This window comes from Opisthocomus hoazin, chromosome Z, assembly GCF_030867145.1.
Source record: "Opisthocomus hoazin isolate bOpiHoa1 chromosome Z, bOpiHoa1.hap1, whole genome shotgun sequence".
NCBI lineage: Eukaryota > Metazoa > Chordata > Aves > Opisthocomiformes > Opisthocomidae > Opisthocomus > Opisthocomus hoazin.
Window position 1 is genome coordinate 87013641 of NC_134454.1, and position 23794 is coordinate 87037434.

The following is a 23794-nucleotide window of genomic DNA, read 5'->3' on the forward strand; positions in this document are numbered from 1 at the left end:
ACAAGACATCGTGTCTGGATCAGAAAACCCATGAGCTGCAAATCATTAGATGCTAAAACAACATTCTGGGAACATACCTCCAGCTGCACACGTGCTTTCACAAAGTATCTGATTTCAGCTACTACTGGGAACAGCGTACTGGCACAGATGAACTTTTGGTCTGACCTGGTCCAGCTTTTCTGGTGCTTTCATTGCTTTTTTCACCACGCTACAAAAGCCGTAATGCTGCCAGCTCAGCAAGTCTTGTCAGCTCACCTACTACAAGGAGCAAACTACGCAGGGAAGGGCAGGTCAGCGGGCTGTGCCCTTCCTTCCTGGCATTCCTGATCCGCCGGGCTGCCCCAGGGAACTGTAAAGCCAGCTGATTTAACCTCCCAGGGATCTGCTGGGAAGGAGGGGAATACGGAGAGAGCAACTCTGTGACGTATTCAAAGGCCAGGGGTGGCCCAAACCGCTTTCGGATGCCAGTGGTGCTGTGTTGGTGTGGACGACCTTCTACGCAGTTGCATGCTCGGGGATGACACTGCACCAGGGACCGAGACCTTTCACACGAAGAGGAATTCCACTTGGGAAAGCCCTGGCAATCAGGGCACTGCACATCGTTGGGAAAAGACCTAGAAGACTATGGCTGCGGTCATCAGAAGCTGCCTGACTTTGGCATAATCACAGAATCATAGAATCTGCCTTTATTTCTGTGGAAGCAAGAGTTAAATCAAATCCACAAGGCACTTCCTGACATTCGATCAAATCTCCTTCCAAAGGTTTTCTAAATAACCAGAGGCAGAGGATTTCTGCTGCAAAATACTTCACCACATTATCTGTGAGTTAAAATACTTCCAAAAAGATATTCTTGGGGATAAATTTCCCAGTTCTTCAGTTGAGTAAGCATAGCATTAAATTACAAGGAAGCTCAACTATTATCTCATAGTTTTCTTTTTTTTATTATAGACTTTTTATCCACATGAATGATAAAGAAACTACAACAGTTAAATACCTTTTTTGATAACAGTGATTATATTCTTAATTACACTCAATATTAAATTGTAAAATATTTCCAGAGGAGTACAATCTTAATTCATACAGCAGGCAAAATACCAGAGGAGGAAGGGGCCGAGGGGTGTGAGAATTTCCAGTCCACTTTTAAAAAGCGCTGTGTATGGCTAACGCTGCTCTATCCATCCGTCCATCCATCCACCCAAACGTGGTTCTGGCCCGTCAGGTACAACGCGCGTTTCCTTCCGTAAAACAACCACTATTCAAAAGCAAAAGATGAACTGGCGGATGTCGTCAGTGTTTGTGGCGTCGAAAGGCTCGGCAGTTCCTTTCGCGGCTTATCTGTACGAGTCGTTAAAAGCATTTTCTCTATCAAGTTCAGTAGTCCTTCTAAAAACACAAAGACTTCAACTTTGGTACCACCAAAAAAGATCCAGGACAGGCATTTTTTTGATTTTTTTTTTTCGTTGTTTTGTTTTTACTAATAAATGGCTGCTACATTCTATTTTACATGGTTGTCCATGATGCTTTGAGGTCACTTGTCCGTGGGTTCAGAGGAACCCGATTTGTTTTGTTTGTTCTTTCAATCCCCAAGCCGCTCCATTTTGTCAGTCTTTATACAAGTCAAGTTATAACTTATAAGGTAACAGCTGCAAAAGATCCTGTGCTTCTGGGAATAAAAACAAACAAAAAAAAAAGAGGAAATGTTACCAACACTAAGCCCCAGTTGGAGATTTCTTTACTCACAGAGTTGGAACATTTATTTACAACCCTAGAAAACGGGAGACACGTAAGTCATCTGCTCCAGAGGCATCCTCCGAGACTTTGGTTGTTAGTACCCGTAGCATCACGTGGATATACTCACACTAAAGACAAGGTGCAAACTGTAACTGGCTGAAGTATGACTAAAGACAACACGACCTGCTGCAGAAAAAGGAACACCAAGCCCAACAAGGGCAGCAAAGGACTGAAAGGAGAAACGCAGAGCAACAAACGCACAGGGTCTTCACCCCCTTGGTGTCGTGTGTAGGGAGGGGTGCGCGCACACGTTTCTTCTCGAGGCGCATTGAGAATCTGAAATCGCTTCTGAACAATATAGTTGAGATTCTCTGCTTGACTGGTTTAGTTTAGCAGTTAAGTAACGACTAATCTTTCAGAAGCACTAGGGCCTACTTAGAGAAATCCCTGTTGTCTGCCGGGATGGCGTGCCACTGGAAACAAAACCAGCATGAGAAATGGTTCCATCCTCCACGCTCTCAGCCAGGAAATGCTCGTAGCTGTGATGCCAGCACCTTGCTTGCAGGGCTTGTCAGCTGATGAAAACCTGATGCTGGGAGCAAAGGGTGCCACTCACCTGATGCTGCCATCCTCCGGCAGACTTTTATCTTTGGACAAGGCGCTCGGGGTAGGATGCGCTGTTTCTCATCTGGGGAGGCGTACTGCTTTATTTGGGATATTAATATCACTGAATTTATGTTAAATCAGCACTCAGGCTGAGGTAGACTCAACCGGAAAATGCTAAGTCACTAAGAAAGTATGCACAACAGGGCAAACCAGACCATCTTGATGCTAAGACTAATCTCCTGATGTCGGCAGGCAGAGCTCGAGGCCACGGATACTGGTTAGCTGGTCACTCTATGCTTACTCCTAATGCTTTAAGTATCTGCTTCCTCCATAGCTCAGGCAAACCTCCATCGTTTATACTATCAAACCCTTCTCAGATGCCCCAGACTTTCTCTTGAACTCCTCTCCTTTCTGCATTACTGAGGTCTCTACGTACAAATAGCTCTTTTTTCCTAATACACCTACTCGACCTCAGGAATTTTTTCAGCAAATCCACAAGCCAGATTTTACAGTGTAACACAGTAGCAGAGCTACCAGCTTTTTGCTTGTCTGTCTCAAGCCCTAATCTTCTTTTACCGGAAAAAAAGAGAATGTTGTTTAAATGTTAAGGCTTTAGCACCCAAAACTGGAATCCCCCAGGTCACTAACGATGGAGACAGTGTTTCTTCTCATTGAACGCTTCTAAAAAACTCTCCTGAAAAACGCAGTGTTGGGTTTAGGAAGATCCTGCACATGAGCAACAGGGTAATGGGCATTTGCAAGAGACTGAGCTACAGAAGACACAGTATTGGTGTAGTTCTGTAAAGCTCCCAAAATATACTGCTCTTTCCTGGAGCTGAGGAAGCTCCATTACGGGCAGAAAAGCTCAGCATGTGAACTTTTACTGCCCGGTGAATGCCAAGGTATCTCCCTCCTGCCACTGAAGTCACACGGCCTTGACACCACTTTGCAGTGCCAAAGAGCAGAAGCACGTGCTCAGGCGACGAGGCCTGGATCAACCCAGCGGTACGTCCCACCCCCGCGAAGCCTCGTCATTCGTGCGATACGTCAGGCATCAGCTTTAGACCGTAGCACGACACCTCCACAGACAGAGCTGTTAGACCAGAACCAGTAACATCGTGCAACAGAAATTATTCTCTTAATTCTCGCAATGCCTGCAAAGAAAAACGCGACGGCCGGGTTAGGCGGAACAAAGTCTCTTCTTTCACAAGCTCACCTTTAGCTTTTGCTGAGGTGCGCACCGAGCTTTTCTTTTCTGATCAAGCTTGCTGCATAGGGAATCTGCAATGACACAGAAACAAAGCTCACTGCTTTAAGCCAAGGTTTGCCTAATGAAACATCCAAGCTGGAATCCCTGCAAAGCAAAGGTTTTGTTTGCCTCCCTGCATCATTTTAGAAAACAGTGCCTTGAATTAAAGGATGGAACTCTACACAAAACTGCAAGGATGTTGAAGCAGAAAGAAAATAAAAATGGCCCAAATTAAAACACAAATAGATCTTAAAATCCAATGTAAAAGATGTCTTCCTGTGTTTTGTTTATATCAGTTGCTAGGAAAAATACAGCCACCACCCATTCTGCTACCTGTGAGAAGACAAAAATCAGCCGGCTGTGACAGAGCAGGCAACAAACACCCATCCCGGCACAGCCGAAATACAGCAGACTGGGAGTATGAGACTTCTTATATTTATATCGCTGTAATTAGGAAGTTCATAATAGTTATGTCTGACTTGCGCCAATCTGAGGGAAGCCACTGAAGCGGAACAAATAATTAAAGAAAACAGAGAACACAGGCATATTAGGGAACATAGCTATATTTAGAAACAAAGTGGGATGATGTGCTCGCTGGCTACTGGGAACACAGTACGGGGCCGCTCTTTTTCAATGCTGGGCCTTTACAATGCAACAAAACTAAATTGCTCTGAGATTTCTCCATAGCTGGGAATCCACGTGACTACAAATTCTCTATTCTTCGATGCTGCCTTTTGGAAGGACCGTCGGAGGAATTCAGGTTGGGATCAGAAAAATCTATGTCCCTACACTCCCAGGTGCTGCTGCACGCTGAGGTGACCTGTTTTTGCTGTCAAGCACTCCTGAATATATTCACAAATAAAGTCAAATACGTTAACTGTAAGCTGCCAAACAGGCTGGGCTGAAGTCAGCAGCAAGGCCTTAAGCTGCACAAACACCAAAGGGAACAGACAGGTAAATGCACAGAGTTCAAGCGACGTGCCCCCCACACCTACTAACATACTAGCAGCACATGAATTTTCATCCACATCCACTCCCCATATACCTAACACGCATTCTTGTTTTGTTTTTAATTGTATTATGCCCACAGTATGTGAAGGACGTTTGCGTGAGCTGTGCTCAGCGTGTCTCTGGGCTGGTGTAAAGCACAGTGTCTGCAGCCTCATCTCTCTCCACCTCTGCCTTCCGTAGTAAGGAAAAGAGCAGGGAAGGGTCAAGATGAGAGGAAAGAAAGAGGCACCTGCAGTTCAGGAGCTAACCCTTTCATCTCTCAGGAAAGGAGGTCAATCTGCTCGAAAGCAGCAGCACCAAGAAGCAGCAGTGTCTGCAAAGATGAGCCGTCCAGCTGAATGAAAGCAGGAGCCTTTCATGAGCGCACATCACTTCCCCTACTACAGAGAAGAGAAATACATATGCAAGAACTGAAAGGATCAAACCACTGACGACCTGAAAAGCCTCAGGACCCAGGTGTTTTGGCTACTATAACCCCTACCCTTCACAGAAGCTGAACGCTGTCAGGAGGCTTGCTGCCCTACGCCCCCAAAAAACAGAGCTCTCCCCTCAACTGAATCCTCTGCTTCAACAGAGCTGCCTTCCAGGGCACAGCATTTGCAAAGTCTGGAAAACTCCTCTCTGGAGGACGAGGGGCCTGGAGCATCTCTCCTACGAGGAAAGGCTGAGGGAGCTGGGTTTGTTCTGCCTGATGAAGAGAAGGCTGAGAGGGGACCTAATAAATGCCTACAAATATCTGCAGGGTGGGTGTCAGGAGGACGGGGCCAGACTCTTTCCAGTGGTGCCCAGCGACAGGACAAGGGGCAACGGGCACAAACTGAAGCAGAGGAAGCTCCAGCTGAACATGAGGAAGAACTTCTTCCCTCTGAGGGTGACGGAGCCCTGGCCCAGGCTGCCCAGGGAGGCTGTGGAGTCTCCTTCTCTGGAGATATTCAAGCCCTGCCTGGACGCGGTGCTGTGCAGCCTGCTCTGGGTGACCCTGCTTCGGCAGGGGGTTGGGCTGGGTGACCCACAGAGGGCCCTTCCAACCCTGACCAGTCTGTGATTCTGTGACGTTCTGCAGAGAGGAGTACGCAAAGAAACGATTTACCTGGTCGCCCGTTTGCATGGTTTAGATTCAAAAGGGAGCCAAAAACAAACTGCCTGAGCAAGCACGTTTCAGCTGAGACTCGCGCTGCTTCGCCAACCGCTTTCTTCCTCTCTCCCGCTCACAACGGCCAACAGGCAACAGCGGTTTGCGTGGCCGCCAATTATATAGGACACCTCCCAAGCCGTACTGACCTAGATAATACAACGGGGTACATTCTGTCAGAAATTAACTGTTCTTAATCCATTTCCCTGCTATATTTGGCACATCAGCGTCTTTACAATGTGTGTTGGTTTATCCATTCTCCTGGTAATAAACGAAACTGGGTGTCCAACAGGGAAATGACTACTTTCTTCACGAGTTAAATCACCTACAATGTCATCTTCTACTTTTGTCATTGGAAGAGCATTTGGTAACTCCAGTGCTGCAGTGTAATAGTATTTAGGGCTCTCTGTGTCAATACAGTCCCCTTTTGCACATCCATGGTGACTGCTGCAATGCAGGATAGGATCGGCAGTCAAATGGGCATGAAGGTCCCATGCGTGGCCGTTACCGAAGCATGTACACCCCTGCCCGCAATAACAGAAGTGTTAGTTCAGGTTTAAGTAGCAAGCAATCTGTTTCTTACAACTAACCATATTAACAGGAAATACACCGCAATGGGAGCGGATCTGCAGGGTGCAGGAGAAAGACCTAGTGTCCAAGCTGCACTTCTCTTGGGGTTTGTTTCTAGTCTGATCCTGGGTACCGATCACTGAATCACAGAATGTTTGAGGTTGGCAGGGCCCTCTGTGGGTCACCCAGTCCTGACCCCTGCCGAAGCAGGGTCACCCAGAGCAGGCTGCACAGCACCGCGTCCAGGCGGGGCTAGAATATCTCCAGAGAAGGAGACTCCACAACCTCCCTGGGCAGCCTGGGCCAGGGCTCCGTCACCCTCAGAGGGAAGAAGTTCTTCCTCATCTTCAGCTGGAACTTCCTCTGCTTCAGTTTGTGCCCGTTGCCCCTTGTCCTGTCACTGGGCACCACTGGAAAGAGTCTGGCCCCGTCCTCCTGACACCCACCCTGCAGATATTTGTAGGCATTTCTAAGGTCCCCTCTGAGCCTTCTCTTCTCCAGGCTGAACAAGCCCAGCTCCCTCAGCCTTTCCTAGTAGGAGAGATGCTCCAGTCCCCTCATCACCTTAGTAGCCCATCACCCATGAGGAGTAGAGCAAACTCCTGTGTGCATTCCTGGAACAGATCCTTGTTTGCTTCACCCGGAAGGAATCCAGTTTGCAACCTCTGAGTCTGCTCCACAGCGTTACCAAAGTGCAGGTAAGCGGACAGGATTGGGGATTCATTTTAGAAGCACACGTCCGATCCCTGCTACGCTTGGACATCAAGCTTCTGTCCGTCGTCCTCTTTTGGAGGTTTCAGTGGGCCAGACAATGATACATCACCCTGACTTCTGTTGCATGAAGAGGGAACCGTCAGTACCCCAAAGCACTATTATCTGATGTGTATCTACAGGTATTCAGTTAAACAGTTCTCATTTCCAGAGAGTGCACGTGAAGACTTAAAACTCCGTGCAGCCAAGGCAGCCCTTCCAAACGCACACCGTATTTACGCAGGAAAGGAGACCGGCGTGCAGCTGAACCGCCACTGGAAAACCACAGTCTCTGCACACAGGGTGATTCTGGACAGAATGATGTGTGGGGTTAAGGAGAACAAAAAGCATGCACTGTGCCTCTGACTGCTGGAGGAGAAATGGAAGTTCCAGCAGCTTGCCCTTGAGCGCAAGTCTCCCCTATCGCCCTGTGAAAGCACTTCTAGCTGTGTGGGCTGGGTTCGGAGGCTCTTTCCTCCCAGGCGGGCAGTGGCGTGTGCTCGGGGCAGCGTACCAGTCTGCACAGGACGCAAGACAACAGAGAGTCACGGCCGGAGCACACAGTCTCGCCCCTACGGGTTTTTAAGTACCAGAGCACACTAAAAAAATAGAAACAAAGATTTTGCAGACAGGCAATAGCAGAGGCTGGCTTGTAGCGCTCTGGTACATATGCATCCCTGTTTGATCAGAATTTCTGCAGATTCTAAACAAAACGAAGCTTTTACTTCTTTTTTTAATAACTTAATTCTACAAGGCATTCCTTTTCTGTAACATTTCAATTTACTGGAGAAAGAGGCACAGCTCAAGGCATACCCAGATGCATCGCCAAGATACAAGCTTCGCTCACCCGCCTTCAAAAAGCAGACAGTGGCAAACAAAATTCTGCTGTAAATAGTACGTGTCAGCTCATTTTTCTTCACGCAGTCACAGACGGTTATGCTGCCTTCGGCATCAAAAGGACGTATTCCCAATCTGTATCACTACATCTGGAGAGGAACTCCACCAAAAACCAAATTAAGATAACAGAACCTACAGAAACAGACCGGCAGTATCATCCCAACTGCTACAGCACAGAAGAAGAAATCAATGAGGAAAAAATACAAACATCTCTCCATTTTGGGAGAGGGCAAGGTAATGCAATCGGCCTTGGAGTCTGCAAGAACGCAGTAAATTCCAGAAACGCTCTTCTACCTGTTATTGCCTGGGTGTCAGCAGGCAGGCCCTTCAGCACAAGATGCAGCTCAAGAAATCCAAGAGCCATTCTGCTGAACCTATGTTTGCCTCTAACATCCTTGTCAAGGCCAGTCAATCTATCGGGACCACTTTCAGCACAGGACCAAGCCAGAAATCCCAACAAAGCACTGCTATTTCCTATTTCCACTTTTTGAACATGGAGTGACAGGTATGCAGTGACCAAGGTCTCTGCACACAAAAATGTGGATATTCCTTGTTTGTATAATGAATACATCAGTTGTATGAACCACCCACTTTCCATATACAACCTAAAATAGGAATTAAACCTAGTGGTGCTTTTCTTAATTATAGCACGACCCAGAGGAACATGATCTCATACCTCTGAAGATCTACCAACATTACCACATGGTAGATTTTTTTTCCTCTTTTTAAACACTCCTTGTGAATCTTTAAAGATGAGGATGAAAGACGACGCAGAGAGAAAAATCAATTTTGCAGGTTGATAGTTTCTGATCTATTTTATTGTCTGCCTCTAAAGAACAGAGCTGATTCAAGGCAGCACTGAGAGTAGAAGGCCATCAAACATCAGACGAGTCCCAGCCAGATCCAGTTCTGAGCTCTGAACTTTACGATCAGCCCAGAGTTTGGCTAGTGAGGAGTAAGTAGGTTCATGGGAGCATAAATAAATTAAATAAACCCAAACAAAACCAAGCCAACACTTTCCACTTGAGCTGCAAAGACAAGGGACTGCCTGAGTAATTCACATTTGTAACACGTTGCAAAGACCTGATGCCTTTTAGCCCTACGTAAAAATAGTGGGATCGATCACTACCTGATTTTAGTTATCTAAACCACAACTGCAGGGTGACAAACACCACCTTAGCTTTTGCTGACGATCAGTTACAACTGCGGTCAGCACCTCCTGGGAACCCACAAACTACTTGTAAGGGACCCCTGAAAGGAAATGAAGAAAAGCTAGCCTGGTTGCAGGAGGCTTAAATTTGCCACTTGGTGCTCTGCTTCTCTGCAGCAATGTTTTAGAGGGGTTCACAAAAACATAAAAGGATAACTATCGTCATGCTGGGAATGCTGCCTCTGATCTTTTTCTCCCAAGACCAGTTCACGCTTCTTAAATTTGATCCACTAACACAGCTGCTTGCAGGACAACATCAGACAGATACGGAGTCTGAAGCAGGAGCTGACTCAGTACTCTGTGAGGCTGGCTGCGCTGTCCCGACAGACAAATTCTGGTGACGCTGGACAGAAACCGACAACTCTAAAGCCAGGTGAGCTCTTCTGAGGCCCTACCACGCGTGCCATGTTAGAATCTACCCCAGCTTGCTGGGCAGCGATTTCTTCTCAGTGGCCCTTTCTGTACAGCTTAATAACAAAAGCCAGATGACCCATGCCTGAGTCCACATGTAAAATCTGTATTTTACATATGGATACACCTACAGTGTGTGTACTTGAAGGTCATAAAATCCGTAAAATACAGATTTTACATATGACCTTCAAGTACACGCACTGTACTTAGCCAATTTGGGAGACAGGACTTTGAAGGAGGAAGATGAGAAAAACACATTCAGTGATTTAAGATCCATTTTGTGTTAAATACGTCGATCAGTTGCTTCCTAGCACTTGGCCGAGAGCTTGGCACAAACGGGTTGCGATACTTCCCGGCAGCTGCTCCAGGCTCTCTGACCAGCTTCTTTCTCCACAGAAATCGCTGCTGGCCGCACAGCGTCCCGCCGCTCCAGTGACCAGCCAAGCCAGGTTGCGTCCAAAGCAGCCAACATCCACCACAGAGGGTGGGACGAGACAGGACCCCCCTCCACACACATCCCCTGTCTTCCCAAGGAGTCGACCCTTGCTCCCGACTTCCAAGAAGCCGTAACATGATTTTTGAGACACTGGCAGCAGACAGAGCATGACGATAACCTCCCATTGATTAAATGCTGCTTTAATGAGGGGTGCAGTGGCGGCCGGGCAGCGGCAGAGGGCATACACTGCCCTCCATGCGTGGCGACCGACCCTCGCCTTCTGCACCGCAGTCTCACTTCTGCACCCGAGAACCGGGAGAGAAAAAGGCGTTGCGTTACGTTCAGTGCGTGGCGCTGGCTGGGCACGAAGCACTGCTTTCACACAGCCCCTTCCACCTAACAGGTTACAGTGGGTGTTCGCACTAGGAAGTTTTCAAACGTAATTATATTTGGTTAATTACTTCATGCTTAGCTTCAGCCTGTTGTATTACAGACACCTCAGACACATCAAACACGCCAAGGCAGTTTATTGCAAAGTCTGACCACTCAATTACGCAGCTCGAAGCATTCGCAGCCGGGGTGAGCGAAACCATCAGTACAGCAAAACCTGCCCCTGGCACCCACTGTTATGAAAGCGCCCTTCACAACCATGCACAAACCTTCGGGAAGGACTAATTTAAGTCGTAGATTCCTTCAGCAGTGAGCAGACCCCAAAGAAACTGACTCTGTGCATTTTTATTATTTTTAAAATCAAAAAAGCAATTAAGCCAAAATCTGTGGCTAGTTATACCCGTAAAATTTGAATTTAATCCTACAAAGGTATACACCTATGAAGCTGTAAGTGAACTTAAGATCTGAGTATGCATTAAACACTACTTCTTTTCTCTTTGCATTCCTGTGTTAACAAGAATATTAGGTGTGGGCAGCTCTGTTAAAGCAATACTACGGTGTCCCAGGTACATACAAAATAAAACAACCTACCCCTGTTAAAAACAAAACAACAAAACCAAACAAAAAAAATCAGAAGTAACCATGCTTTTTGTGTATTCTGCATCTAAAGATTTAATTCACCCATGCCATAGCACAAGAAGGCCAAAGAAGTCCTACCGTTAGCACATTCAGCTCATTAATCTTAATTCTAGATACAACTACACAAAATATATCCGCATGAACAAATTAAAGTAACTGCAGGGATTACCACATCCGAAGTGCTGACTCCGTTTTAGTTATCAACTCAAACATCAGTGGAGATTTCTGCACCCAGCTTCAGCAAACACACTGGTAATCTGTAGCAGTCTCTCAGTTCTTCACGTGCAAATATCCCTTTATCGGTCTCACTGATGCGCAGCCTGCCTCACCCACATCAGGAGGGATACCCAAATCTGGACCTAAAGACTTACTGATGATCTGACACTTCTATTAACAATAATTAAACTCAGCAAGCGAAGACATCCTGAATTGTTGGTGCAGCACATTCAATGCTGAAACTAGTCTCTGTAACTACATTCAGGCAGCTCTGTTTAATGATTAAAGGAGTATCAGGCCTTCTGTAGCGCATCAGTAAGTGAAAAGGGTGTCAATTACACGATCATATTTCTTTTCCCGCTCGAGAAAAAAGCACTACACTGAACCTTGCGATTTCTCCACTTCTTGTAAATCAGAGAAACCACCGCAGAAGACTAACTGGAGGTGTGGGATAACCAGTTTCAGTAACAACTTCCCAATCGGGCCACAAAGTAAATGGCAGAGATTTTCCATTCTCTCTGCTCCAAGTTCAGCTGACACAAGAGATAAAGGCTGAAGCAGGCCCACAAAATCTGTGCTTAAATGTGCTTCACAAAAGGAGTCGGAAAGGTCACCCGCCTCAAGTCCAAAGCAGCTGGGGAAGAACTTCTCTGGATTCCATGCCAATTACCATCTTCCGTGACAATGCAATTCACAGATCAAGCCAAACTCCCTGCCTGGCATCGGGAAAGAAAGGGGAACACGGTAACAACTGGATGCATTAAAGGAAAAGAGCGGAGAACAGCAGCAAAAAAAAAAAAAAAAAAAAAAAAAATCTTCAGAGATGTTCTGGACTTGAACTTCCGCCATAAACAACCTCCTTCAAGCACCCTCCATCTCTCACTGAAATCTCTGAAGTCAGCAGGAACAGGGAACACGAATTTTCGGCAGCTCTAAAAATAAGGCCACTCCTAAATGACTCTAAGCACAGCTGTACGAGTTTGATAATCCTGGCCTTCAGCTTTATTTTTATGTCCTAACCCATCAATTAGAAAATGACAGTACCAGAAGGCTGGACAACTCCTTCTCCGCACCAGGGCGCGTGACAAGCACAAGAAAAATATAAATGCTTGAGCACAGGGCTGATTCAGGTAAGTGGGAATATTTGGCGAGTCTGCCTCAGAAAATCCCTGCTGAATAATGATCACGGAAACACCGCTAGCAAATCAAGCATTAGCTGATAGCTCCCTGCTCGTTACGATGCCCTGCTCTTAAAACCACACGAAGCAGTTACCTGAGTAAGAAACAGCTTCACATGCTCCAGCCCTTGCTCGTATTGGATTAAGTACGCCAAGTTTTCAACACAGCACAGCTGTACGCAATGATCTGGAGTTGCACTGACACACACACACATGCAAAACCCCTCCTGATTTTAAAATAACAAGCAAAAGACCAAACAGCAAGGTGTGCCTACCCTAAACTGCGTTTTGGCAACTGAATCCTTTACTGCCGAGTTAAGCACTACTTCCAGTGGCTGAAATTTGAAAAAGACATATCCTAAGGTTTATTTGCCAGCGAGAAGCTGGCCTCGCACCGATTCCCTGCGGAGGGCTGAAATGCACCCCTTGGCAACTCGTACAAGGTAGAAACATTGAACTGCTTAAGGTTTACCGATTCAGTCCTCGCTTTTCTCTCTGAAGAAGCACCTCTCAGTGTCGAGTCAACGCATTTCATTCCGTTGAAACACGAAGACCCATCTGGTTACCGTATGAAAGTAAATCTCCAGGTAATTAGATTCTAAACCAGCTGAGAACTGCATGCTTACGTCTTGCTAAGTATAAGGTAATATGAGCTCGGCAGCAGTACATCTGCATGGCTCACAAAGGAAGTCTGAGGAGTGCATTCAAAAAACATCAAGTGACAGTTCATGACATTTTTAGCAGAGAAGGCAAACTTACAATTTGTAGCTGCTGTACCATTTCTTCTCTATAGGCCAGCTCCCGCTTCATCTGATCTTGAAAATTATCTGCAAGAAAAAAACAAAAACTAGATGCAATAATTAAAATAGACCACACAGCAGTATTCATACAAATCAAGTGAAATCAAACCCAATCACTACTGAGGAACTGTGAAGCATTACAAAGTCCTTCGCCCAATTAAAACTCAAGCCTAACAAAAACTGCTTCTCTAGCAGGTGATGCTGTAGACAACAGAAAAGCTGTGGAAAAATCAGATTCAGCTACTTCCCAAATTACCAAATGGTGGCTGCGAAGTTTCTGTCGCTAGCATTCATTCCCACAGTGATCTTCTCTATGGGCCAGACTCTGCAGTCATTAGTCAAACTTCTACCAACACTGAAGAGAAGAGCAAAAACCGCTCTTCTTCGCTTTGGCATAAATCTGCTGACATCCATAAGGATGTCCAATATGTGAGAACAGAAAGCGTTCAAGGACGCAGGGTTTGATTTGTAGTTTGTAACATAAAGCTCCATAAACAGTGACGTGGAACTCAGAGGGGGACAAAGACTTTGAAAGACAGATCCTAGACAGCCGGGTTAATGCACAGGCCAGCCTTCCTGCTCCAGCAGCTCCTCCTTCCCTTATTTTCTTCCTCAGTGCCCATTTCAGACAAAATTTCCTTTAGCAGAAGATTAGCTGCTGTTCTGTGTTCCCGAACACTGCTTTTGGAGGGTGGGAAAAAGGCAGAAAAATATAAACAAAACTACTGGCAAGAAACAAAGAGCTTGGAGAGTTACATGATGGAGACCCGGGTGCAATGATGGACCGCTAAACAGAAGAGGAAAGAAAACCCGTTCCAACCAACAGTGTTTTGATCCGGGAGACTGAAGCCTGTCCTGGACCATGGAAGCACCAAGGTGAATGCCAAGAGAAAACAGCACCAAGTACCTCAACACCCAGAACCTGGAGCAGGGCACTAAAAGGCCAAGGCAGATAAAATGGTTTATTTACAATGAACTAGTTAAGAGTTAAAGAGTCACGCTGGTTGCTGGGACATCAGCCCAGGACTCAGGAAGCCCGGGTTCAATACCTGCTCCACTGGACTCTGTGTGTCTGTCTCCCCGCGCCTCCTTTCATCACCACTAAAGCAGGAATAATAGCACAGCTTCATCTGCCAAGTGCATTGGGAGGACTGATGGATTAGACGACTGCGGGACACTTCGATAGCACACTAACGGGAGTCACAGAAACACCTTAATTGCAGTGGAAAGATTTGAGGCCAGGTGAGAACGAGCGGCTCCTATTAAAGCTCTGCGTGCTGCCGCAGCGCAGCGAGCTCACCCACTCCCAAACCAGCTGCATGGCCTCGCCATGACTTCTCAACCCCAAAAGCAGGAAATGGAAGGCAGGGAGCAGCTGTGGCACGATACAGTAAAGGATGGACCTTGCCTATGGGGAATGGGGATGTGTCCCCATCAAATGTGGGCATAGGAAGGGGCTAGAAGAAAGTACAAGGGGGCAGAGCTCTGTCCTCCTCTTTCGCACACGGATCTTGCCCTCTCTGAATGATGAGCAAGCTGTTGTTTAAAAGGCAAGGAGGCACTTTAGGACAACAAGAAAATAGCAATGAAACAAAGACTGAGAAAATTTGTCCAGCTGAAACCATCAGGATCCAGCACAGCCACACAGAAAAGGACATGACGACATTATCTTCATTAATTTCTTCAGATTTCAAGTAAATGCCTATGGAATTTTTCAGCCTACTGCCTCTACTCCAACTCAATCAGCAAAATAAGCCAACATAAATAAAGCAGGTTTGCAATTCCTCTCTTCCTAGCCCCGAAAAAGCCACACAGTATGAAAAGGTGAACCCTCCTGTCCTGGTCACTAAAGGCTGACAGATCTGTGCTAGCTACTATTGAGATCCTCCAGTTTCACTCCTGGAGTAGGCTATACTGAGAAATTATCCTTCTCTGCTCAACACTTCCCTCTCGATTGCCTCTTCACAGGCTCATCACCTCTCAGAACAAAAGCTCAGAAATCTTGCTCAATCCTGTGCTGCAAATGTCCAAGCTCACAGTGGAAATGCCGTGTTAATGGTAAGGACAGTGTTTTTTTCTGGCAGCATTTATCCAAGTCTGAATGCTTGCAGACAAAATCCATGAGCAATACCCAAGAGAAGAGATATGAATATTTAAATAGTTTTCTTAACACAAAATTAAATACTTTAACTAGCCAGACTACATCTCCGCCATTTTATTACCACATTGTTAAATACAGCCAGACAAAATGCGTGCCGGCTGACACCAAATGTACAAACCAGTCCAGGGTTCTGGGAGAATTTGCTGTCAGCTGTGCACAGGTGCTCATGTTTCTACCAGGACAGCAAATTCTTTGATTTTCTTCAAGTGATCTATCTTTTTTTACTTTCTTCAAGTAATCTCTGCATTGAGAGATCTTATAGGCAAAGGAAAAACCTCACCTGCAGCTTTCAAGTACAACAGCAATATAAAAAAACAAAGCTGCAAACAGCAGAAGACAAGGTCTGCTGTTTTATAAATTATTGCAGGCCACGTTTCAAGCAGGTACAAGAAGCCACGACGAAGTGTGTAGCATAGTACTGCTAAATAAGCTTGCAAGTAAGATCAGTTCATATTTAACAGTCATTTCCATGAGGAGAGCATGGAAATCAAACACCATTTACACACAACACCGCATAGCACTGCAGGTTTGATGCTACTCATGTTTAACGCCCCAAATGTGCTCAGTCCCAAATGCAAGACCCAAAAAAGGTGACTTCCAAGCTAATGCCAGGTAACCTGACAGAAGCGTTTTCAAGACAGATACAGCATTACCTTCCACATCTCACACACTGCGTCCCTGCTGAAACAGGGATGAATTTTCTCCTTTTTAGAAAACCTTGGGAAGACTTCAAAGCCAAAGGCTTCCTATTCATCCACCGAAAGCGCAAAGCACAGGGAGAACCACCACCACCCGTGGGAGTGAGAATTACCCTGGCAGTGTGTTCCAGTCCTCAGCAGCTCCAAGGATGGAACAGAGCTCCAGTTCCGGCAGCCACCTAGCCCAACGCTGCGGCGAGCCAGACTGGCATATAAAGCCCATTACCTGCCTGCTCTTCGCTCCTTCCTACAGCCTCAGGTGTCTCCAAGCCATGATAAATCCATCAATACTATTTCAATTTTACCTCCACTTTCCTTTAGTGGGATCTTTCCCTAGCTCCACCCCATCCAGTACCACCACAGGCAGTTACTAACTTGAGGAACCTGGCAAAACAGTTTCTAACACCTGACCTAAAGCAGCAGCCCTCTCTGGCAGAAAGAGCCTGGGACAGACTCTCTTTTGGAGCAACACACAGTGCTCTAGAGGACAAACCGCACTTCTCTTGGATTTTACACTCACTTGCTTTACTAAGACCCTTTTTCTTGTTTTATTATATGCGGGGGGGGGGGGGTTGGTAAATCTAAATCTGTAAATAGGTTTTACGGTCACTCGTATATATTGTTTATAGCACATTATCTGTTTTCTATTTTAATCCTAAAGAAAATTGACCACTACTTTGCGGTACATTGAAACCACATATTTTTCAAGCCGGCATATACGGTCGCCACTTCCTTGGTCGGCCGTACGTGTTCTTTTCTTTTATTTGAACTGTATTTCATGTGGTTTAATTGCAGTATTTATTTACATTGCAATTACAGAGCATTAATTTTACTGTAGAAGAACAAAAGGATAAATGAGTGACCTGAATGGCAAAATTCCAAGATGCCATTTCGCCAATACCACACATCAATGTTCTGATCTACAGAAATTATTTGAAAATTACCTCCCTCCCAAACCCAAGTAATGACTGAATTTATACTGAAGGATGAAGTTATCCTCCCTTCATTAATATCTGTATCACCTCCGGCAGCTCTTCTCCTGTATTTATGAAGCTGTCTACAAATTTTGATATTTGGGCTAAAGATGGGAGTCATTCCCAGTCCTCGCACTTCCTTGCTTCCCTGAACTTACTCTGTCTGATGCTACAGAAAGGGGAAAAATGTATTTTCTTTAAATAATAGGAAATGCTGTCTGTGTTCCCATCTTTTCCTGCAATCCAGGGAAGTGCAACACTCCTCGGCTTGCCACAGTGGGTTTTGGCTGACTGACTTCACTCAGGGGTACAGGCAATGCTGGTTTTCATGAAGGAACTTGGAGGAATAACAAAACAGAAGGTTTCTGAACTCTTTTAAGAAATTATGGTAAACCAACATTTTGCATTGAGTGCTGGTCAGACATTTCAGTCACGTGGGAGTTAAAAGAAGTTAGGAAACTGCAGAAGAGCCTGACAATCAGTCTGGGAAGGTTTAAATGTATCTGTCTTGGTTTGCTGTGAGTCAAGCAACTCCCCAGTGCTCCATCTGCATCTCACACGAAAACAAGGGCACAAAGGAAGAGTTTTAAAATGCAGAGTTTAAAAAAGAACCCACAACATCAACATTAGGAAAATACTAAACGGAGATACTGTCAGACCTCCTCTAGACTTCACAAAGTGGCAAAAGGTGGGTTCAAACATGCTTTTTCCTTTAGGTTGCATTTAATACTGAACTGGGGGACTGTGTGGGCAGGTGGCTGCAGAGCTGCGACAGCCAGGCACAGGGAAGCCGGCACGACAGTACCGTCTCTGCGTGCCGCTGTGTTGCAGACAGGCAGAGCACAATGGAGACGCCCTCATCACTCCAGCTCTGTCACACTACATTCACTGCATGTTGGAGAGCCCTTACTGTGTCTTCTAGCCTGTCCTGATGTACGTGGAATTTCTCCTGGAAGCACACTTTCCTTTGTTGCTGCCAGTGTAATTCAGAAGGCTTCAATCAATAGGTCTTTTTCCACATCCCTGTGTATACAGTTGAACTTTTCCGACAGCTTCATGAAAACCCTACCAAATGTCTGTTTTGTTTTCTTTTATTTAACACGTGCCCAGCACATTCCATGACTCCTGGATAGCAGCACCCCGCTCATCAGCTGTGATGAAAGGGCCATCTCAAACAGCCCTGATCTCAAGAGGAAAAACCCAAACATGTCTTTCTACTCCTTAAACACAGACAAAATCAATTCTCCAGCATCAGCTAGAACCACCTGAAGATGCCAGTACAGCACCCTGTCTTCAAAATCCTCCAAGAAGCTGCTTAAGACTACCGACATCACTGTACCCCAAGCAGCCCCAGACATGTTTCTGTCTACTCACTGTATTCAACGTCATCAAAACCAGTAAAACACACACCAAAACAGACATTCAGCTTCAGATTTTCCCTACAAATGACCTGCTCAGGCAGCCTAAACAGCCACAGCAGAAGTGCCATCAACCTCAGCACAACTAAGCCAAAGATCCTGCTAACACAACTGAGAACACACCTCTCCCATTTTAACAATCTGTCAACAACCAACCACCCACAAATAGCACCAAAACCACAGGTATGTGTCTTACTGAAGACTGGGAAAGATGCATTTCCTTTCAACACCTGGAATTCCTGTTCTAGTCTCCTCCGTAAGTCGATCTGTTCAAACAAAACCTTCTGGAGTTCATCTAACAAAGAGAAAAGAAAAGTGGTTTTGCTAATCTGTATAAATAGTTCTTGAAAGAACAGTTGCAGAGCAATTCATTACTATAAGACAAAATATTTTAGCAGTTCTGTTAAAATAAAAAAGTGTGTTGCACAGACCTACAATAGATTTTGTGCAGAAAGCCATGAATATAAATCAATGTAATATATTATTTTAAAGTATTATATTACAGTGTCATGTATTGATTGATATATATGCATTAATCTCAATTATATCCACCCAAAGGTCCATATATTACTCATATGTTACTTGACAAGCTTAAAATATGGTGCAGAACAAAAGTGCCCCCTATTATCCTCATATTCTATTAAAACAAAGAGCAGTTTTATAACGCAAGACGCCCTTATTTGTTTTACCTTTCCCCATGTTTTCTACATCCTTCTTCAGTGCATGAGGTGAATTGGTTTCTTGCGTGCGTTCGCCTTAAAAAAGTGGGGAAAAAAAAGTTATTGATTTACTGATACTGCTTTTTGTAAGTATCGTGCTTACTACGCAACTGCTTCAGAAAATCTGGAGGAAAAAAAAGAGAAAAAAATATACGGAAAGAGTAAGACTGAGGTTTATCTACATATCTCTGCATGCACAGCACCGATTTTTGTAGAGCTTGTATTTGCTTCTAGTTTAGTAAAATGTCTACCTACACCTCAGCCTCCTGCGGACGAGACCCGACGTCTCCTCCATACTTAGGAGAGCTTCCCTCCCATGTCTTCCGCCGAACTGATCCCTGCTTTCCCTCTAACCCCTCCTGAAAATGCTTTCATCGGAGAATGACTAGGAGCAAGCTGAGAAAGGGGCAGAGCCACCTTCTCTACAGCCTCATCTCCTCTCCTCACAACGGGAGGTCCATGCTATCTAGCTGGGCAGGTCCCTGTTCCCAAATCCACAGGCGAAATCCTTTTTGCACCAGCTTCTTCACCTTCACCGGTGCTTTATCACCTTCTAGAGCTCTGTGGCATTGGCTTGTTGTAACTGGATGTAATTTACACCCAGCTGAGATAAAATTGACATTAGTGGTATTTGCATCTAAAGGATACACCTTCAGGGTCAACCAATTCAGAGACTTCTGTCTTAGGTTGCTCATGTAAAGTTTTAATCATGTAGTAGTAAAGAATTTTACAGATAACAGAATTAGACTATTTCCAGATAATACGCATGCTACTTCCTTCAGCCCTTTTCCTTTACAAATAAAATGAAATAATAATAAAAAAATCTTCACAAGGTGTTAAGTTCACCTGGATGAAGGTTTGACTTAAATATGAACCTCCTGACAGAAGGTGTTATTTTCATTATCCTCTGGAACTGTAAAATTTTCGTCTAATTTCTACGAATGGGGTTTTGAAACAAAAAGCCATGAAAAAAATGTTTTTAAAAGAAAAAATACCACTTTAGCTGAAATTAATGGGAGATTTTCTATTATTTACAGCTGAAATACAAATGGACTCGCAATAATTAAGAAAATATTTGGTAAATAACCAATTATTGAACTAATTGGACCAATTTTTGGTTTAGTCCAGCCAGTAAATACACATCATTAACTCTACTAACGAGTAATCACAAGAAAGACATACATGTAAAGCTATTCATGTGTTTATGTATTTGGAAGAATTAATCATGGAGGAAACACTTTGGGTTGTTTTGCAAATGAAAAGCCCTAGCACTGAACAGGACACCATGCAACAGATAAGACAGCAGTTACTTAAAAAACTGTCACCATGCATTTGACAGCAAGTCATCACAATTAGCTAATTTTCAATTTGAATTAGAAAGTCTTGTTTCATACGCAGCCAGAAATCTTTTTGCAAAACGTTTATTTTCTGGTTTTAAAAATCAATGCATTCTTTTATCCAGTAAACTTTAAAGTCCCAGTATGTGAAACATATCCAATAGCTATGCATTTTCACATCTGCTATCTCTTCCTTCCTTAAAAAAAAACAAAAAGAAGAACCACTCATTCAGGCATATACATTTACACAACTGATTTCTGGTGCCAGCAATTCCATTTCAAAAATCTGCTTACGCAACACAACGATTTAAAAAAATCATTTTTGTATGCCATTTGATATAAACAAAATATTTTGCACAGGTAAGTTGTCTCACCGCACTAAAAGAAACAAGAAGCTTAAAAATGCATCACCTTTTGGGCAGTGGTTTGAGGTGTTTCCGCAATATCAAATGGTCTCCTTTTTTTGAGTTAACATAATTCTGTTTTAAACAGGACTGCTAACAAAAGAAGTATTTTGTCAGCTAAATTAGGGTACGCAAAATCAAAAAGAAAGAATTTAAATTTAGGAAGGGTATTTACTGAATTACAAATACTAGTATATTTTTTCCACTCAATTTCTTTCATCGAGGCATTCTTTTCTGAACGTTTTATGTGCAGTTCTGAGGGATAACAGACTCACAGAAGGTAACTGGATTCTTCAGGGGGGGAGGAAGAGAAAGGGGCAGAGACTAGATCCTAGCACAGACCATGGCGGCAACACAGCCCTCTCCCACTTGCTCAGTTGAGCTTTCAGGGCCGTACGGTTTGAGGCTGCCGACTCGCTGGGACTGAAAGAACCGCATCAAAATGCAAACAACAGCACGTAGCATAAAGAGTAACTTCTCCAGCATCTGCAGCCTCCCTGCTAAGCTACCAAAAAGGCTTAGAAAATTCCCCATCCCTGCCCCCCAAATAAGCAAAGCACAGGATAGGAAAAGCGAAGACATTTAAAAGCAAAACTCAGCACATATGAGTTTTAAAGAATAATTGCACTGTCAAACTGCTTTCCGATGTTCAAAAAATGCCTTGGCATTATTATTGTTAATGGTAATAACAATCAGATGGGTTTCACCTTTCCAGTCCCCCTGAAAATGATAATCAGGAGCCTGCTCTTCTCTGTTTTTCCATACTTCCCAGAGGCCTCATCACGCATTGTGTACTGTTCTACCTTAATTGAAAGGGAGGAGGTATTGAATATTTAACCAGCTTCCTTTCTCTTAAATGTTAATTAAAAGCTAAATAGGTGTTTAAAAACAAACAAACAGAAAGCCCAAAGAATTTTAATCAGTCTAAGAAAAAATCACTTCCCCTTCTAATAGCTCCACCATAACTCTCTTGGGCCTTGTCTACACACGAACTCGTAGCAGCATTTAAAAAGCAACACTGAAAACTGTGCAGCCCCCCTCCAGTTCAGCCACATAGGTTTTCTTTAAGAAAGGCCTATTTCAGTTTATTCAGAAAAATCAAACTATACCTCAACCATCTGCTGGCTAGGGGGAAAAGGGGATGAAGCATTCACAGCCAGCCTGCGCTGCCTCAGCTAAAGCTTTTGCTGCCTCTGTTCTTCCCTACCAGCTCAGGTGCACAGACACTGTTAATTCTGGAATAAAGGTACAGGGGTTGTATTTTTGGGTTAAATAAATGGCCGCCTTATCTGCAAGGTGAACATCCACCCATGGAGAAAAGCAGAAATGATGCCTGTGAGCAGACACACTTCAACTTGCTTTATCAGCACTCTGAAAACCAGAGGTCCCGATTTGTGCACCGACACAACCTCAGCTCTTGTGACGCCACTATTTTATTAGCACTACACCCACTGGAGTAGATAAGATTTGCATTTTTAATAAAAGAAATTAACAAAAACATTTCTAAATTTATCCTCTCCGAAATCAATGCACACTGCCCTCAGCGTACAAAACCAACCCAGACATAGCCAGGTTGCTGTCGGTAGCACAGCACGAAGAGGTGATCTCCTGCAGTCCGTCCCTGGGAAGCTCTCAAAGCAGTCTTCAAACAGCAGCTAAAAACTCCCAGCTGGCCCAGACAACTCAGCTACGTCAACGGGCAACTGATTTGCCCAGCGCTGAGCTCCGATGGGCCGGGAATACAACTCTGCTCTCCAGCCTCTCAGCCCCGTGCCTCGTCCCCAACTCGGAGCTCTCCACAACTCCCCCTACATCGGCAGCGCCAGACCGCATCGACCGAAATCATCCGCCCGCCCGCGTCTCAGCAGCGGCCCCGTTATTCAAGGACAGTACAGAAGTATCGCAGAGCACGCGATGCGGGGCAGCCAGCGAAGCCCCCAGCACCGACGGCCTACCATAACTTCAACATCCACCCGTATTTTTAGCTGGGGAGAGTACTCTCTGCAGACACAAAGACCGTAGCGGTGAAGATGCCCGTATCTTCTGGCTATATATATATACATTTTAAAAACCTAGGCAGATGCGAGTTGGCAGATTTTCAGAGCTCCAACGGCTCCATCTGTATTTGCAATTAATTACTCGCTTTAAGACACACAAAGTTCTTGTGTATGTCCTGAAGAAATCCTACCCTTACCGAAAATATTCACGCATTGTGTATATTCATGCTGCTTTTGGGGGGAATAATCAATAGAATAGTCAGGACTTGGGAAAATACGCCTATTCTAGGAAGCTCAATAAGCACCTTAAGTGCTTTTCTGTATTGGGGCTGATCCACACGTCTTACAAAATCTGTCAGTTTGCCCTGAAATTAACTTTAACACAAACTACTTCCAATTTTTGCACAGATAAAATCTAATTTATAACCTCAATTTAAAGTTTGAAACATGGACATCTGATGGAAAAAAATCCACACTGAAGTACTGATGGATTGAGAAGAAAACAGGATTTCAAACCGAACGTTCAAAAACTGTGAGCAACTTAACCACACGAAACGTTTTACAGAGACAACAAATCAGCTGGCTTTTTGCCTGAACCTTCTGCACAAATCTGGGAAGCATTTCACAACTTCATTCTAGAAGCAGGAGGGTGAGAAAGTTGTCAATTCTTGGTTGGTTTTAAATGGAAGGCGAGAGTCTCACCAGATTCCAGGAGATGCAGCTAAAAAAAAAACCAACCCAACACACCTAACATTGCGAGATGGGCAAAAAATAAAGAAATTCAACATTTCGCCCTCTTCTAATAATTCAGAGATTGCTCCTGAGCTCCTTAATAGTGACAGGAGAGAAAAAGAGACAGG

At 44.6% G+C, this 23794-nt stretch overlaps 1 protein-coding gene across 2 annotated transcripts in view; it reads right to left on the reverse strand.

Annotated features, from left to right (window-relative positions):
- Nucleotides 1-1000: 1000 nt before the first annotated feature.
- Nucleotides 1001-23794, reverse strand: part of LOC104335617 (SKI family transcriptional corepressor 2) — a 28937-nt gene continuing 6143 nt past the window's right edge. For both annotated transcript variants that reach the window (XM_075410828.1, XM_075410827.1), the window contains 5 exons: nucleotides 19167-19232; nucleotides 18674-18772; nucleotides 13186-13253; nucleotides 3554-3618; nucleotides 1001-1663 (listed from right to left, as the gene is read on the reverse strand). In XM_075410828.1, coding sequence (XP_075266943.1) covers nucleotides 3556-3618; nucleotides 13186-13253; nucleotides 18674-18772; nucleotides 19167-19232 — 296 coding nt within the window. In that variant the 3' untranslated portion in view covers nucleotides 1001-1663; nucleotides 3554-3555. The remainder of the gene's footprint in view (nucleotides 1664-3553; nucleotides 3619-13185; nucleotides 13254-18673; nucleotides 18773-19166; nucleotides 19233-23794) is intronic.